Source organism: Gorilla gorilla, chromosome 10, assembly GCF_029281585.2.
Source record: "Gorilla gorilla gorilla isolate KB3781 chromosome 10, NHGRI_mGorGor1-v2.1_pri, whole genome shotgun sequence".
Lineage (NCBI taxonomy): Eukaryota > Metazoa > Chordata > Mammalia > Primates > Hominidae > Gorilla > Gorilla gorilla.
In genome coordinates this window covers 15,712,942-15,728,022 of record NC_073234.2, presented here as the reverse complement: position 1 = coordinate 15,728,022, position 15,081 = coordinate 15,712,942, and the positions used below count along the sequence as shown (strand labels likewise).

The following is a 15,081-nucleotide window of genomic DNA, read 5'->3' as shown; positions in this document are numbered from 1 at the left end:
CACATAGCAAGCACTCAGGACATGGTGGCTAGTATTTGCTTCCTCTCTCTCATGGGTGGGAGACACAAAACCGACACAGAGTTAGCAGGACTTCTCCTCCAATCATCTCTAAACATGCTGCTGACAAAAAGTTGCGTGCCTTAACGAGCAGCAATTTGAGGGCAGCCCAAGCACCAACAGGTTTCCCAAGCACCCTCTGGCGACAGCCTAGGTCACATGAAGGGGCCAGTCTCAGAGGATGCTCAAGGCCTGGCAGGGAAAATTACACAAGGAAATTGGCCTGGGCAAATAGCTGACTCCAAACAGGAGTTTCACCTCCCTGCTGAGGAGAGCCCTCTGAACAGAAAGTCAAAACTCAATGACAAGACAAAACCTTTCTAATACTCTCTGGGATATTTTAATACGCCCTCCCAAAGTGTCAAAGTACTTTGACCTCTATTTTGTTTTTTATGCCTCCTGAATCTGGCGATTCAGGACAAATGGGACAAAAATGCACAGGGTGGTAAAGTGACAGGTCACACAGTTCCCTAGGGCAGATTCCTGTAGCTCCACGTCGGAATTCGGCCATCTTCCTGGGCATGGAGCCCAGGTCGGCTGGATTCTGCTCTAACTACACAGCTCCTCAGATCACCCAGGAGCACACCTGCTCTCAAAGCCCAAACCACAGGAGCAAGCCCCCTGTCCCCAGGATGCTCCCCTCTGTGCAGGTGCCACTCTGTCCCACCCCAGAGCCCAGGCTTCAAACCCCAGGATTCCCACCCCCACCCTGCCCCTGCCGGCGGGCAAGATGTCTCCGCCACTGCAGGGGGCTTGTGGGGATTTTCACCCCATCTCAACCTCTCCAAAGACCTCTCCCAACCAACCAGTGAACCACGAAGGAGACATAGACCACTTCCTTTAACCTCCCCTGCCGCCATCGCTTTCCTGGGGCGGGAGGCAGAGACCCAGAGCTTGGGGCCAGGCAGGCAGGGTGGGCCTGCCCCATGGGGCCTGTGGGGGAAGCCGAGGGCTTTTCTGCCCTTTTCTAGGGAAAGAGGACGCAGCTGTACCGCCCGACCGACCCACGCTGCCGCCCTAAGCCACCAGTGCGTGGTGCCGGTTTCTCAGCAGCCTGGATGCGACTCCTGGAGCAGGCACGTGAGGCCGCGGCGCCCCAGCCCAGCTGTTTGAAGATGTAACTGTATCGATTGAGAATTTAATTGCTCCGTAATCGCTGGGTAAACACTGGCTCGTCCATTGATCATGTTTCAGGCCCCATCACAGCCGATGGAAAGAGGCAGGAGAGGCAGAAATGCCCCAGCTATGCTAATGCAGGGCTATCCCCGCAGCCGTTCTCGGAAGCGCGCCCCGTCCTCCAGGGTACCCCGCGTGGCGGCCTCGGCAGAGCCCCTGCCTTGCTGCTGCCTAGCGGCAACGACGCCAGCCACGTGGGCCACCAGGGCGGGCGGCCCGGGAGGAAGTGGGTAGGGTAGGAGGCCCTCTAAAGGGGCGCAGCACCCTCGCCGAGTGGGAAATGCAGACTACAAAATCTTTTTTTTTTTCAAATGGGCGTGGGAAGGATGTAAAACCCAACGCAGAGAAAAATAAAACATTGGGAGGCTGCACACTAAAATATTAACATCAGTTAATTCTACATGATGAAGTCCCATTTATATTTTCTTCTTTATATTTTGTATTTTCCACATTTCCAACAACTAGCGTGTATGACTTATAATCAGAGAAAATAGATGTTATTTAAGATCCAGTGAAATGGATGGGAGGATTTCTCTTGAGCGCTTCAAAAAAATTCTAGCAGCAGCTCTTTGAAAAGACGTTGTGTGTAGGAGTTGGACCTGGGTTCACTGTCCAGCTCCAGAAATAATTAGCAGTGGTCCCTCGGCCAAGATACCTAACTTCTCTCCATCCTGGATTCCTTATCTGTAAATGGGAATAACATCTATCTCACAGAATTACGTGAGATAAAATATCAAGAGTGCCCAGCACGATGTCCCTGGCACGTTCAATAAATAATATGTTCACTATGTCTTCCATCTTGGAGTAAGGATGGGGTGGTTGAGAAGGAAGAAGCAAGGAGCAGCACTGAGTCAGTTCAGTTAGCAGAGGCTCAGAGTGCCCCTTAGACCCCTACCCAGATCCCTTCTTGCTCTGGAGGCCTAGGGGTTGTTCTGTTTCCTGCCTAGCACTTCCCCCTCCTGAGCCCCGCCTCCCCTCCCGAGCCCCGCCTCCCCTCCCGAGCCCCGCCTCCCCTCCTGAGCCCCGCCTCTCCTGCCTGAGCCCCGCCTCCCCTCCCGAGCCCCGCCTCCCCTCCTGAGCCCCGCCTCTCCTGCCTGAGCCCCGCCTCCCCCCGAGCCCCGCCTCTCCTGCCTGAGCCCCGCCTCCCCTCCTGAGCCCCGCCTCCCCTTCTGACCCCCTCCTCCCCCTCCTGAGCCCCGCCTCCCCTCCTGAGCCCCGCCTCTCCTGCCTGAGCCCCGCCTCTCCTGCCTGAGCCCGGCCTCCCCTCCTGAGCCCCGCCTCCCCTCTTGAGCGCCCGCCTCCCCTCCTGAGCCCCGCCTCTCCTGCCTGAGCCCGGCCTCCCCTCCTGAGCCCCCACCTCCCCCCGAGCCCCGCCTCCCCTCCTGAGCCCCCACCTCCCCCCCGAGCCCCGCCTCCCCTCCCGAGCCCCGCCTCCCCTCTTGAGCGCCCGCCTCCCCTCCTGAGCCCCGCCTCTCCTGCCTGAGCCCGGCCTCCCCTCCTGAGCCTCCCCCCGAGCCCCGCCTCCCCTCCTGAGCCCCGCCTCTCCTGCCTGAGCCCCGCCTCTCCTGCCTGAGCCCGGCCTCCCCTCCTGAGCCCCCACCTCCCCCCCGAGCCCCGCCTCCCCTCCTGAGCCCCGCCTCTCCTGCCTGAGCCCGGCCTCCCCTCCTGAGCCCCCACCTCCCCCCCGAGCCCCGCCTCCCCTCCTGAGCCAACCTTCTCCATCTTGTGCCCCACTTCGTCTTCTGAGCCCTGCCTCCCCATCCTGAACTCCACCTCCCCTCCTAAGCCCACCTCCTTCTCCTGAGCCCCACCCTCTCCCACAGCCGCCTCCTCCCATTACTCTAATAGAGGCCCACCTTCCTCATCTTGGCCCCATTATCACCCTTGAGACAAATGGGCTCTATGCTGGGAGGCAGCTGGCCAGCTACCGGGTCATTGTCACTGAGAGCCTGAAAGGGAAGGGAGGCGGCAGGATCGAAGGTAGGGCTGCAATTACTGGCCTATTCAGCGCCCCAGAATAAAGCCCTGTCATTAGCTGGCAGCAGGGAGGCGGTCGGTAGGGGCAACGACCAGGGGGCGATCTTTTCTGGGGAGAAAGAGCCTGGCACGCAGTTGCTGCTTCCTGGCTGGCTGCTGGGAGGAGGCACCACCCTCAGCTCCCACCTGAGGGCCTAATTACCCTGGCAGATATACATTGCCTTCCTAGGGGGGTGTGGGGAACCAGGGCACAGCAGAACTCATAACTCTATCTGGTTATCCAGCTTCGCAGGGCTTTCAGGGCTTTGCCAGCCCCGTAGCTGCTCCACTGTACTCCAGATCGCTGACGCCCTCCCTTCAGCCTCCCTTTGCAGACACCCACGCTTCCAGATGTGCTCAATTTCAGGTGTTCCCACTCCTGGGAGAATCACTCCCTGTCAGGCTCCCAGCCCCAAGACAGAGTTCCCCTGACACCAGCCCCCAGCTGCTCCTCTGCAGGTGGCTGGGGAAGGCTCTCCTGGCCTTGGTAGGGCTGAGGCTTCTCTGCCTCTTCGGGAGGGGTGAGGCTCTGTTCTGGCCCTGGGTCTTTCTGGGAGGGAGCAGACTTTCCTCTGGGCTGAGCAGCATCTCCACATCTCTGATCAGATAGATGAGCAGCCACTGCAGTGCTGCAGAGAGGGCACTTGCTCAGGAAAGGGACCCTTGCTCAGCCCCGGAGCTGGAGTGGGGGCCGGCCTTAGCCAGACTGCAGAGGAGGATGGCAAGGGAGATCCTGTGGCTGGCTGAGTCCACACAACAAAGGTCCTGACACCTGATTCACTGACTTTGGATTCCTTACTGGGGTCTCCTATGGAGGCCAACTGCTGATCCTAGAAATCCTCAGGAGGCCATGATTCCTACTGGCTGAGCTAGCGGGAAACCAGACTGACTGACAGGGGAGGAGCCAGACTGACAGGGGAGGAGTCAGACTGACGGGGGAGGAGCCAGACTGACGGGGGAGGAGCCAGACTGAGGGGGAGGAGCCAGACTGACAGAGGAGGAGCCAGACTGACTGACAGGGGAGGAGCCAGACTGACAGGGGAGGAGCCAGACTGACGGGGGAGGAGCCAGACTGACTGACAGGGGAGGAGCCAGACTGACGGGGGAGGAGCCAGACTGACAGGGGAGGAGCCAGACTGATGGGGGAGGAGCCAGACTGACAGGGGAGGAGCCAGACTGATGGGGGAGGAGCCAGACTGCTGGGGGAGGAGCCAGACTGACGGGGAGGAGCCAGACTGACGGGGGAGGAGCCAGACTGACGGGGGAGGAGCCAGACTGATCAGAGAAAACTTAGCATAGAATTCCCCCAAGAAGCCAAGAGCAAACACGTACACTGTTGGGCTGCCCAGAAAACATCCAGAGGGGCTCCTCTCGGAGAAGCCAGGAAAGCCACATCAGACAGACAGACAGACAGACAAAAACAGGCTCTAGGAAACTACAAATCAGACAGACAGACAGGACAACTTGGAGTAACTGGGAACTAGAGACAGAGAGCAGCTGAAGCCCTGGACCATCTCGGCGGGCAAGTCCTCCCTGTCCCCAGCCAGGGGGAGGGCCCCCGTAGGCAGGGTGTATAGGCGCCTCCATGAACCAACATTCAAGAGAATATCCCAACTCCCACACTCCCTCCCCGGAGCACCTCCTGTCCCCAACCTCAAAGCCCGCACCTCCCAGGGGAAGGTGAACAACAAGCTGAAGAACAAACCTCTTGGCAACTAAGATCATGGGTTTCCTATCATCCACCTCAAACCCTGGAAAATAACCCTATTCCCTTGGAGCCCCAGCCCCTTGAGAGGGCAGCACCCCTCCCCTGCCCCACATCTACCTACATTCTGGCGTGCTGCTGGGGCCGCCTCTCTCCCACTCCTTCCCACCTGGAGCTAGGGCTGCAGGTGGGCACGACGCAGGCAGCAGGGGAGTGCTGGTGTGTGAGCGAGCATGCAGGCTGAGAGTGGATGGGAGGAGAGACCACAGGAAGCCCAGGGAATAGTCTCTGGTGCCCACCCCTGCCAGGCCTGGGCTTCTCAAGGGTGTGTTATCCATCCTCACTGAGGCCTGGTGCTTGGTTAGTATCAATAAAATGCTCACAGAATTGAGTTGAATCGATGGAGCTGGAGGCAGGCCAGACAGCTTTTCTCTCTTCTCTCCTACCAAGGAAGGCAGTTTCTAGGAAGAAGACTCGGGCCCTGTGTCTGAACAGTGAGGGCTTATGGGGAGGGGCCAGGGCACTCAGGGTCTTCCTCTACAACATCCTGGTGTCTTCCACATCTCCACGCTCTCCTGTTTCCTTCTCCCTCCACCGTTTAATTCTCCCATTTCTCTTCTTCCTTCTAATTTCCAGGTGAGCAGTTTTCCTTTTGAGGGTATCCTGATGTCCCACTGCATGGGGAACTTCTCAAGGGTCCAAGTTGGCCTTATGTGCTTTTATGTCCCCAGGCCTGGCCCAAAACTTGTCACAGAGGACACCGAAAACATCAGCCTCCCATCTCCAACATGGTTGGCTTCAGTAACTCCCATCCCTCCCTCAGCCCTGGATTTAAGGGCCCCTTGGGTGTGCGGCCTCTCTGAGTCCTCCTCAGAGCCCTGCCTCTTTCTCTGACCTCTGCTGGCTCCCCTATGAGGCAAAATGAACAGCAATGCCTTTCACGGGGTGGCTGTCTGTGCCCCGAGATCACTAGCCACCACTTCTGATCACTGTCCAGTTGTTTTCCAGAGGATAAAGGGGGAAAGATCACAGAATCATTGGATCTTAAACCTGAAAATGGTGAGCATGAGGAGTCCGGCGCCCTAAGCTTCCTGTGGCTGCGCTGGTCCTTGCTCTGTGACTGTGGACAAGTCTCTGGGTCCTTCGACCCTTACTCTCCTCTCATCCTTCAGGGACAAGAAGACCTGCCCAGTCTGGCCCCACTGAGCAGCTCAGAGACTCGACCGGATGATAGGCGAATGCCACTTTTGAGACAGACCAAGCCCTTCACTATCCAGATGAGGAAACTGAGGCCCAGGGCAGTGGAGTAACTTGCCCAAATTCACTCCATAACAGGAGACTGAGAGACTGGGCAAATTTCAGGCCAGAATCCAAGTGGAGTAAAGAACAAGTCAAGAAAAGAGAAATGTGCAGAATGGAGACAGACAAACTGGTGGAAAAGAGAAAAGAGTGAGAGAGAGATTGACAGAACACAGATCGGGGGGCGGGTGGGGAGCACGACGTGGGCACAGAAGAGGAGAAACGAGAAACACAAGGGCAGAGAGACAGAGGCAGATGCGGAGGGAGAACGCTGATCACGGGACGGAGACGGAACACCAGGAACGGGGACAGGGAGGCAGAGGGCAGGAGGATAACCCCGGAAAAAACAGAGGAGAAAGCTTAGGACTGTGGCTCTGAAACCTGACTCCTCAACCCTCCTGCTCCAGTCCAAGGCTGTCAACTAATGCAGCCAGGGCTGAGAGAGCCTTAAAATTAAAGACAGGCACCTCGGCTGACTGGAAGAAGAGAAACTAGAAAGAAAAGTATAAATCCTTGATGTAAGAGGAAGGCTGGGCACTGTGCATGGGCTGAGTGCACACCACTGTGTGCCAGGCACCCTACCATGTGAGAGACACGAATATCCCCAATCAAATCAACTTTCCCGGCTGCTTACAAAAGTTAGATTTTACATGGGCCGTTTAGAAGGAAGGAGCGTACGTGTGGGGTGTGATCGACAGGGCATAATCACCTTAAAAGTTGGGAACGGCTCATTTGGGGTCCAGAGGGAGCAGAGAGAAACTGAAGTCTGAGGAAGGAGGTGAAAGCAAACAAATTACCCCACATGAGACCCAAGAGGAGGAGGCCCAATAGCTAGTGCAGTGGTACGTGCTTTGTTGTAACAGGAAGGAAGGTGGGGGTGCGGAAGGGAGGAAGGGCCACAGTTCCCACCTTTGGGAGGCCAGGTCGGAGCAGGCGGGCTTCTGCTCGGCGTCGGCGGCTGGGCAGCAGAACTGGTGCAGCACGGTCTCATTCCTGCGGGCAGAGCAGAGGGAGATCAGAGCGCCTGAGGCAGGCTGGGTCCCCGCCCTGCCTGACACTAAAGCATTTCTGCCCTGAAATCTTGCTGCTCCTACCCCCGCCCTTTTGAGCCCCTGTGTAAAAATCAGGCAGCCAATCACTGCTCTGGGCAAGAGTGCAGCATTGACGCTCTGTCCATCAGAGTCCTCTTAAATCACCCATTAGGCTCAATTCAAATGCTACCTCCTGTGTGAAACCTCCTTGACCTCCCTGGCAACTCACCCTTCCTACTTCCGCACGCCCTCCCCGCGGCAGGCTCTTTCGCGTGCATGTACCAAATGTCCTGCTCTGTTATCGTAGTTTGTTCTTTATGACCCTGTTCTCCACAATGGTCCTGCAAGGTAGAACTAAGTCTATTTGTCTAGGATGCACAGAATTGCATGCAGTGAATACTTTTAAGCTGATCATATACAAAGATACAAAACATTCATACAGGGACTTCAGTGTTGCCAGCTAAAAATCCAAGGAGTGGTGCTTGATGAGGCATTTGGTGTCGATGAAAAAGCCAACGCAGAAGGCAGGGATCTGGGTTCTAGTCCCAGCTCTACAGTTCGCCAGCTGTGTCATACGAGGCTCACCTTTTCTGGGCTTCAGCTGACTTACTAATGAAATAAGGGAGTTGAACTAGCGAAGTGGTTCTCAGCCCTAGCTGCATATTAGAATCATGAGGAAATTTTTAAAACGACTCATGCCTGGACCCTTCCCTTCCCCCCAGGACTCTGATTTATGTGGTCTGGCATCAGTCCAGGGCACCGGGACTTTTTAACAAACTCCCAGGTGATTCTAAAGGCAGCCAGGATTGAGAGGCACTAGACTAGAGGATTTCCTAGGTCCCTTCCACCTCTAAAATGCTGTGATTCCAATATCCGCTTTGAGCCAACCTGGGATTCAATATTGAAATTACTTTTGGATAAAGATACACCGACCCATTGCCTTCTCTTCCTTAATAAGCAGTTGCCGTCCTGGGCATTACTGAGTCAGAGAATGTCAAACCTGGAAGGGCCCCCAGAGATCATCTGAAAGGGATTTTCAAAATTCCTTCAGCTTCAGAACACTTTGTCCAAACCAAATCTTTACTGGAAGCCTATTTTGTAAAACAACAAAAGTAGAATATCTCCATGGCTGGAGGAAGGGGCATCTGTACCACTTCCCCAGACCTCCTAGCCCCGAATTTGGTAGCCACCTCCCAGGCACGTGTTGGGGGCCCACAGGGTCTGAGAGCGTAGACAGGAAATGCTGAATTTGGCTATCTGCATGGAAGAAAGAACACTGTAGCGTATCTTAACTTTCGTTTGTTTTTTTAGAGACAGGGCTTTGCTGTGTTGCCCAGGCTGGAGTGCAGTGGTGTGATCATAGCTGACTGTAACCTTGGCCTTCTGGGCTCAAGCAATCCTCCTGTCTCAGCTACAGGCATGTGCCACCAGGCTCAGCTAATTTAAAAAAATTTCATAGAGACAGAGGTCTCACTATGTTGCCCAGCCTGGTCTTGAACTCCTGGCCTCAGGCAATCCTCCCGTCTTGGCCTCCTAAAGCACTGGGATTACAGGCATGAGCCATCACACCTGTCTGAGCCAACCTTAATTTGACAAAAAGTAAATTCCAGAAAGGTTATATGTTTAAATGAGAGAAATTAAAAGGAAAAAATCGAAGGAAGCTTAGGAATATAGCTTATGTGTTGAGGAGATTTTAAAAACAAAATGGAGAACTGAAAAGCCATTAAAAAAAGATAAACATGTCTGACTACATAAAGTGAAGAAAAAAATCTGTATGAAAACAAATACCCTAATAAGTCAAAAGACACATGATAGACTAGGAAAGTATATGTGCAAAATGTATGACAGAAGGCAAGTTAATACTCCGCACTGAGCTCCAGCACATTCATGGTGCAAAGACAAACCCAGCAGAAAAAACAGCCAAAGCATAGGAATAGCAGTTGACAGAACGAGAACCCTAAAGAGCCAACAAATACGCTTCACATCTGTGCTATTCTGCCTCACAAACTCAAATTAAGAACAAATTCATAGCCAATGGAAAGATGCTTACTAGTAAATAGGAAAATGCAAATTAAAGTCACGCTGAGATGCCATTTCTCATCCATCAGACTGGTTGGTATCCATTAAAAAGACTGCTAACTATGAGTGCTGGTGAGGATGTGGAGAGACGGCTGCCCTGACCCATTATCTGTGTAGATGTGAATTATGAAGCGTTTACGGAAATGTAAATGAAAGATAAAATTCTAAGCCCCCCAGTTGACTGAATGGACCCCCTTCTCAGCCAAGGGCATTCCAAAGAAACCTAGCTCAGGCCATGATGGGAAGTAGGGGTAGGACATGCCTCCATATCCCCTCCTCCCTTAGGAATTCAGGCACAGCTGACCAGCATTAAAATTTAACAAAAAACATTAAAACAGTCTTAGCAGAGCTCTTAAGACTGAAAAAACAGACTCTTTGTAGCAATAAGACAAATTTGTAGCAAATTCCAACCTGACTCTAGTATAGCATCACATGACAGGTAGCAGGCCCTGAAAGAAACTGAACTATTTTACAGCAAAATACATTTCTTTTATATATATTGGCCCTGCAAATATGTTTCAGAAATGGCCCTGGAAAGCTGTCTCTTGTGGGGAAAATCTACATTCTGTAGAGAATCCTCTTCCTATTCCAGGTCTTTTCCCTGATCCAGGAGAAAATCAGTTAAGAGTCTCGCACCTTTTTAAGTCTGATAAGAAAAACTTATAATCTATTCTCTCTGAAGCCTGTACCTGGAGGCTTCATCTGCATAATAAGAACCTTGGTCTTTACACCGTCTCATTTTAACCCAGACACTCCCTTCTACTGATTCCACGTCTTTTGATAATAACGACTCTTCAACCAATTGTCAATCAGAAAATCTTTGAATCCACCTGTGACTACCATATTTCAAATTGTCCCACCCTTCCAGATTGAACCAATGTGCACCTTGGTTCAGTCTCACTTTCTTACTTACATAAGTCACTGATGTCTCATGTCCCCCTAAAACGTATAAAACAAAGCTGCAGCCCAACCACCTTGGGTGCATGTTCTTAGGACCTCTTAAGACTGTGCCTCAGGCCATGGTCACTCCTATTTGGCTCAGAATAAATCTCTTCAAATATTTTACAGAGTTTGACTCTTGTCTTCAACAGAAGAATTGTTTTTAGTGTGGTGGTGGAGGGGGGAAATGCAAACAGTCCAAGTCCTCATCAATCAGGAAATGATTGAATAAACTGTAATACCTTCAACCATACCATGGAATTACGCCTACCTATTCAAAAAGAACTAGTTAGCACTCTATCTCTCAGTCTGGATGGATTTCCACAACATACTGTTAAATGAGAAAAGCAAGTTGCAGAGAAATATATAAAGAGTGATCCCAATTTTATAAAACAAAAAATGACTCCTCTCACCAAATGCAAATTCTTTGCATGTGTACTCTATTTATATATGAATGCAAACCCAACTATTAACATTGGCTACCTCAGCAGATGAGAGCAGGGAAAAAACATGGAGGTAGGAAAAGGAAAAGGAAAAGCAATGCTTAGGGTAAAATGTTGACTGACAATGTTAAATATAAATTCCCATGTGTGATATTACCGTAAATCCATTAAAACTGAATATGAACCTAGATAAGAGCTGGAAGATGTCAGAAACCAACACAAATATTGATGCCATTTCACAGACTAGATCGTGGGCAATGTTTATCTTGGACTTTTGTTCATTAATACATTTTTTGTTACAGATTATATATAATCTATAGGTCATAGACTAATACTCGATGCAACAAACATGAATTTTTTAAAGGGCAATAAAGAAAATAATTGAATCTGAGCCCTCATTTTACAAATGAGAAAACTGAGGCTGAGTGGAGAAGTCATTTACCTACAGTGGTTCCCCGGCCAAAATTCCAGGTCAGTCTTCCAGCCCGAGGTTCATTCCCGGGGCAAATCAAAGACTTTAGAGAACTGTCTGAAACCTAAACATCTTTTGATGGCACCCAAGGCTTCCCGGCCTGAAGAAAAGGGGAAAATGGAATGAGGAGATGGAGCAGGAGCAAGAAGGGCCCAGAGCCCAGACAATGCAGGGTAGGTGGACCTAGGTGTGCAGGACAGTGGAGAGCCTACACCCCCAGTTCCAGACCTCCAGCTGCTCCGGGGTCCCAGGACAGGTTTGGAATTCCTGACAAAAGCCATCAAGAGCATAGGCAAAGAAGCATTGCTTGTTCACTACCCACAGCGCTGGCATTTCAGGAAGGAAAGTTCACCTACATGGTCATAGGCTGGCACAGTGGTGCCTGGGGGGACTCTGTTCTGATCCTGCCCCTGTTTCCCAGAGGCTTCCTCCCAGGGTTAGGAGCCACTCGTCTGTCCAGACACTGAGGGCAGGCACCTGCTGGTCCTCCCCGGTCCCCAGACTCAGCTGCAGTGACACATGTGATGGGTAACTGAATGCCCCCAAGACCTGCAGCACCTTGGGCTTGGGCCGGCAGTGCTGTTGGGGCTTCTGCTGCCACTGGGGGACAGTTCAGCCAAGAGGGGAGCTTGTCTTCCAGTTCTGCCTCTGCGCTCCTCCATCCACCTCCTGCTCCTTGGGTCTCCTCAGCCTAGGCCAGAAGCCTTCTTGTCTTCTTTCAGGGTTTAGCTCATGCTGAATTGTAAGTCCTGCCTTGCCTGCCTTTGACCAGCCTGGCCACCCACCCTGCCCAAGGTCATGGTCTAAGTTTCTGGACCTGGGCATGGCTTAGCTTAAGTTTCCTAAGGTCACACAGCTAGTTAGTAGCAGGGCCTAAACCCCAGGCAGGCTCCTGTCAAGGATCATGCCCACGACTCTTCTTCAAAGGGTTTTTGGCAAGCAGGCATTCATGTGTTCATTTACCAAGCCCAGGCAGGGAGTCCCTAGTGCCTACATCAGTACCTGGTATAGTGATGGCACTCAATGCTTGAGTATGCAAAGAAGCATCACTGCAGTCCCTGCCTCAGGGAGTCCACCAGCTAGGAGAATGCCTTAATCTGTCTGTGTTGCTATAAAAGAATATCTGAGGCTGAGTAACTTACAAAGAAAAGAGGTTTATTTGGCTCACGGTTCTGCAGGCTGAACAAGAGGCATGGCTCCAGCATCTGCTTCTAGTGAAGCCTCAGGCTGCTTCCATTCATGGTGGAAGGCGAAGGGCAGCCGGTGTGTGCAGAGATGACAGAGCAAGAGAAGAAGCAAAAGAGAGAGGGGAGGGAGGTGCCAGCTCTCAGGGGAACTAACAGAGTGGGAAGTCACTCACTCCCAACTCCCCAGAGAGGGTGTTAATCTATTCATGAGGAAGCCACTCCCATAACCCAGATACCTCGAGTTAGGCCCCACCTCCAACTCTGGGACTGAATTTCCACATGAGGTTTGGAGGGGACAAACATTCAAACCATAGCAGAGAACATTCACATCAAGAAAGGCCCAAGTTCCTGTTTGGTTGTAGCTGGAAAGGAGCCATACTGAGACTGTGGGCAGAGGGATCATTGCCTAGGTCATCCTCTGACGCTGCCTCCAAGCTTCTTCCTGAATCCTTAGTCCTCAGGCCACAGCCTTCCCCTCTGTCTCTGCCTTACTCTCTTCCCACCCTCCCTGGAACACTGCCACCATAGCAGATGGACACTGGACACCAGGGGCTGGCAAGGTGAGCAGGGGACAGGAAGGGACGGGATCTCTTGGTGGCACCAACCTGAGGTTGTTGCCAGGATGTCCCATCAGAATCTGTCCACCTGGGAGGCAGGGGACCATGGGCACAACCTGCTTCTGTCCACAGACCCCAGAGTAAGGCTTTCTCACCTCAGGAGGGCTGGCTTGAGGTCCTGCCACCACCCTCAAACCCCAGTGAAGCTCTGGGGGGGTCCATGCCAGGTGCACCAGTTCTCCACAAGTGGATCACAATCCCTGTGTGCATTCATCTAAGTCCTTATCTCTCAAAGCCTCAGTTTTCTTGCCAGTAAAGCTAGGATAATAGTAGCTCCTGCACCTTGCAGGGCTTTTAGGAGGGCAAATACAACAGCGAATGGCAAGGCACATTACAAAGGCAAAAGCCACACAAAAGCACCTTTTATTCATTCACCTTCCTGACCCAGCCATTTTATTTCATCTGTGCAAATGACAGAAAGAAAGGAAGTATTTCTTCCTCAGATAATGCTTCTTGCATTCTTGAAATCAACCAGTGCTGCATTTTGTGAGCACCAAGGGGCAGAAAATGTCTCCTCAATACAGCAAGAACCAGCTGTTCTCAGAACCTGCTTCCCAGGGGCTGCACACTCCACACGCTCAGCTCTCTGTTCCTGAATCGTCACACCAGGGCAGATGGTGGCATGCAGCATCTCTGCATCCCTATTTCATTGCGGTGGAAACGGAGGCCTAGAGCAGAGTGAGACAGGGTCCCAGCAGGTCGAGCAAATCCTGAGATGTGGGGCCTTTAGGGAGGGGGCCCAGGACCCGGATCTCGGCTGCTCCCCATCGCTGCTGGAGAAGTAAAGAAAGGAGAGAGGTCCCCGTAGGCCCGAGTGCAATCACCACACTTGGGGTGGGGGCAGCAGGGGGACCACTCAAGTGCCTTAGGCCTTTGGAACCATACAGCCCCCAATCTACCTCACAGCACGAGCCTGGGAGGGGCATTCTCAGAGCCCCTGTGGCACACAAGTCTGGGGGTACCAATCACACTGTAGTCACGGGAACCACAGCCCAAGGCTGTGGCCCTGCGAGTTCTGTGGCTGGAGGGGCCGAAGGAAACTGGCAATGGAAGGACCTCTATGAAAAAGGAACATCGTCTTTCTCCGTCTCTGGCTTTTTCTCTTCCAAAAGCCAAGAACTGAGACTGGGCCATGTTCCTTGAGGGAAGCTTACAGAATCCCAGCCAAAGACTTCTTCCAGGGCCAATGGCTTGAAGCAGAATTCAGCCCCCTGTGGCTTCAGCAGTCCCAAATCCGCCATATTGATGAATTCTGATGGGGCAGCTGGACTGTTGGATGGATGTGGTAAAACCTAAACATGAGGTAGTCTGTGGGCCCAGAATGAGGTTTTTATGTGTTGGGGATCCCTAGTCATGCTGTGAAGCTGGGCTGGGCAGGAGCTTGCAGCACTCAGAATGAGACTGGACCAGGGTAGGAGGCTGTGTTCCTTGGCCATCAAGGAGCAGCTGGCTCAGGGAATTCCAAGGCATCTCCCAAGCAAGATGGGAGTCAATGGTCTGCACAGGAGGCAGCGCAGACCTGAAGGAAGAGGGGAAGCTGGGGGTCAGTCAGGAAAGAACTCTGCTTCTTTCTTTTCTTTCTTTCTTTTTTTTGAGACAGGGTCTCACTCCATCACCCAGCCTGGAGTGCAGTGGCACGATCTCAGCTCACTGCAACCTCCAACCTCCAACCTCCAACCTCCCAGGCTCAAGCAATGCTCCCAAATAGTTGGGACCACAGGCATGTGCCACCACACCCAGATACTTTCTTTTTGACTTTTTTGTAGAGACAGAGTTTCATCATGCTGCCCAGGCTGGTCTCGAACTCCTCGGCTCCAGTGATCCATCTGCCTTGGCCTCCCAAAGTGCTGGGATTACAGGCATGAACCACCGCGCTGGGCCTCCCTGTTTCTTAAAGAACCAGGAAGATGGGGGAGTAGCGCTGCCAGAGGAGCAACAGTCAGGGCCAGCTGGCCAGATGGGGAAGGAGCATCAAGTGCAGCAAGGAGCTGAGGAAAGCCGCATCCAGAGCCAGGCTCACAGGATTACGGGAGGCTGTGCACTGTAACTTCCCACATCCA

The 15,081-nt window shown here is 52.6% G+C and overlaps 1 protein-coding gene across 4 annotated transcripts in view; it reads right to left on the bottom strand.

Annotated features, from left to right (window-relative positions):
- IQSEC3 (IQ motif and Sec7 domain ArfGEF 3) overlaps window positions 1-15,081 on the bottom strand; it is a 112,464-nt gene that overhangs the window by 72,343 nt on the left and 25,040 nt on the right. For all 4 annotated transcript variants that reach the window (XM_019039180.4, XM_019039181.4, XM_019039183.4 and 1 more), the window contains exon 2: window positions 7,163-7,246. In XM_019039180.4, coding sequence (XP_018894725.3) covers window positions 7,163-7,246 — 84 coding nt within the window. The remainder of the gene's footprint in view (window positions 1-7,162; window positions 7,247-15,081) is intronic.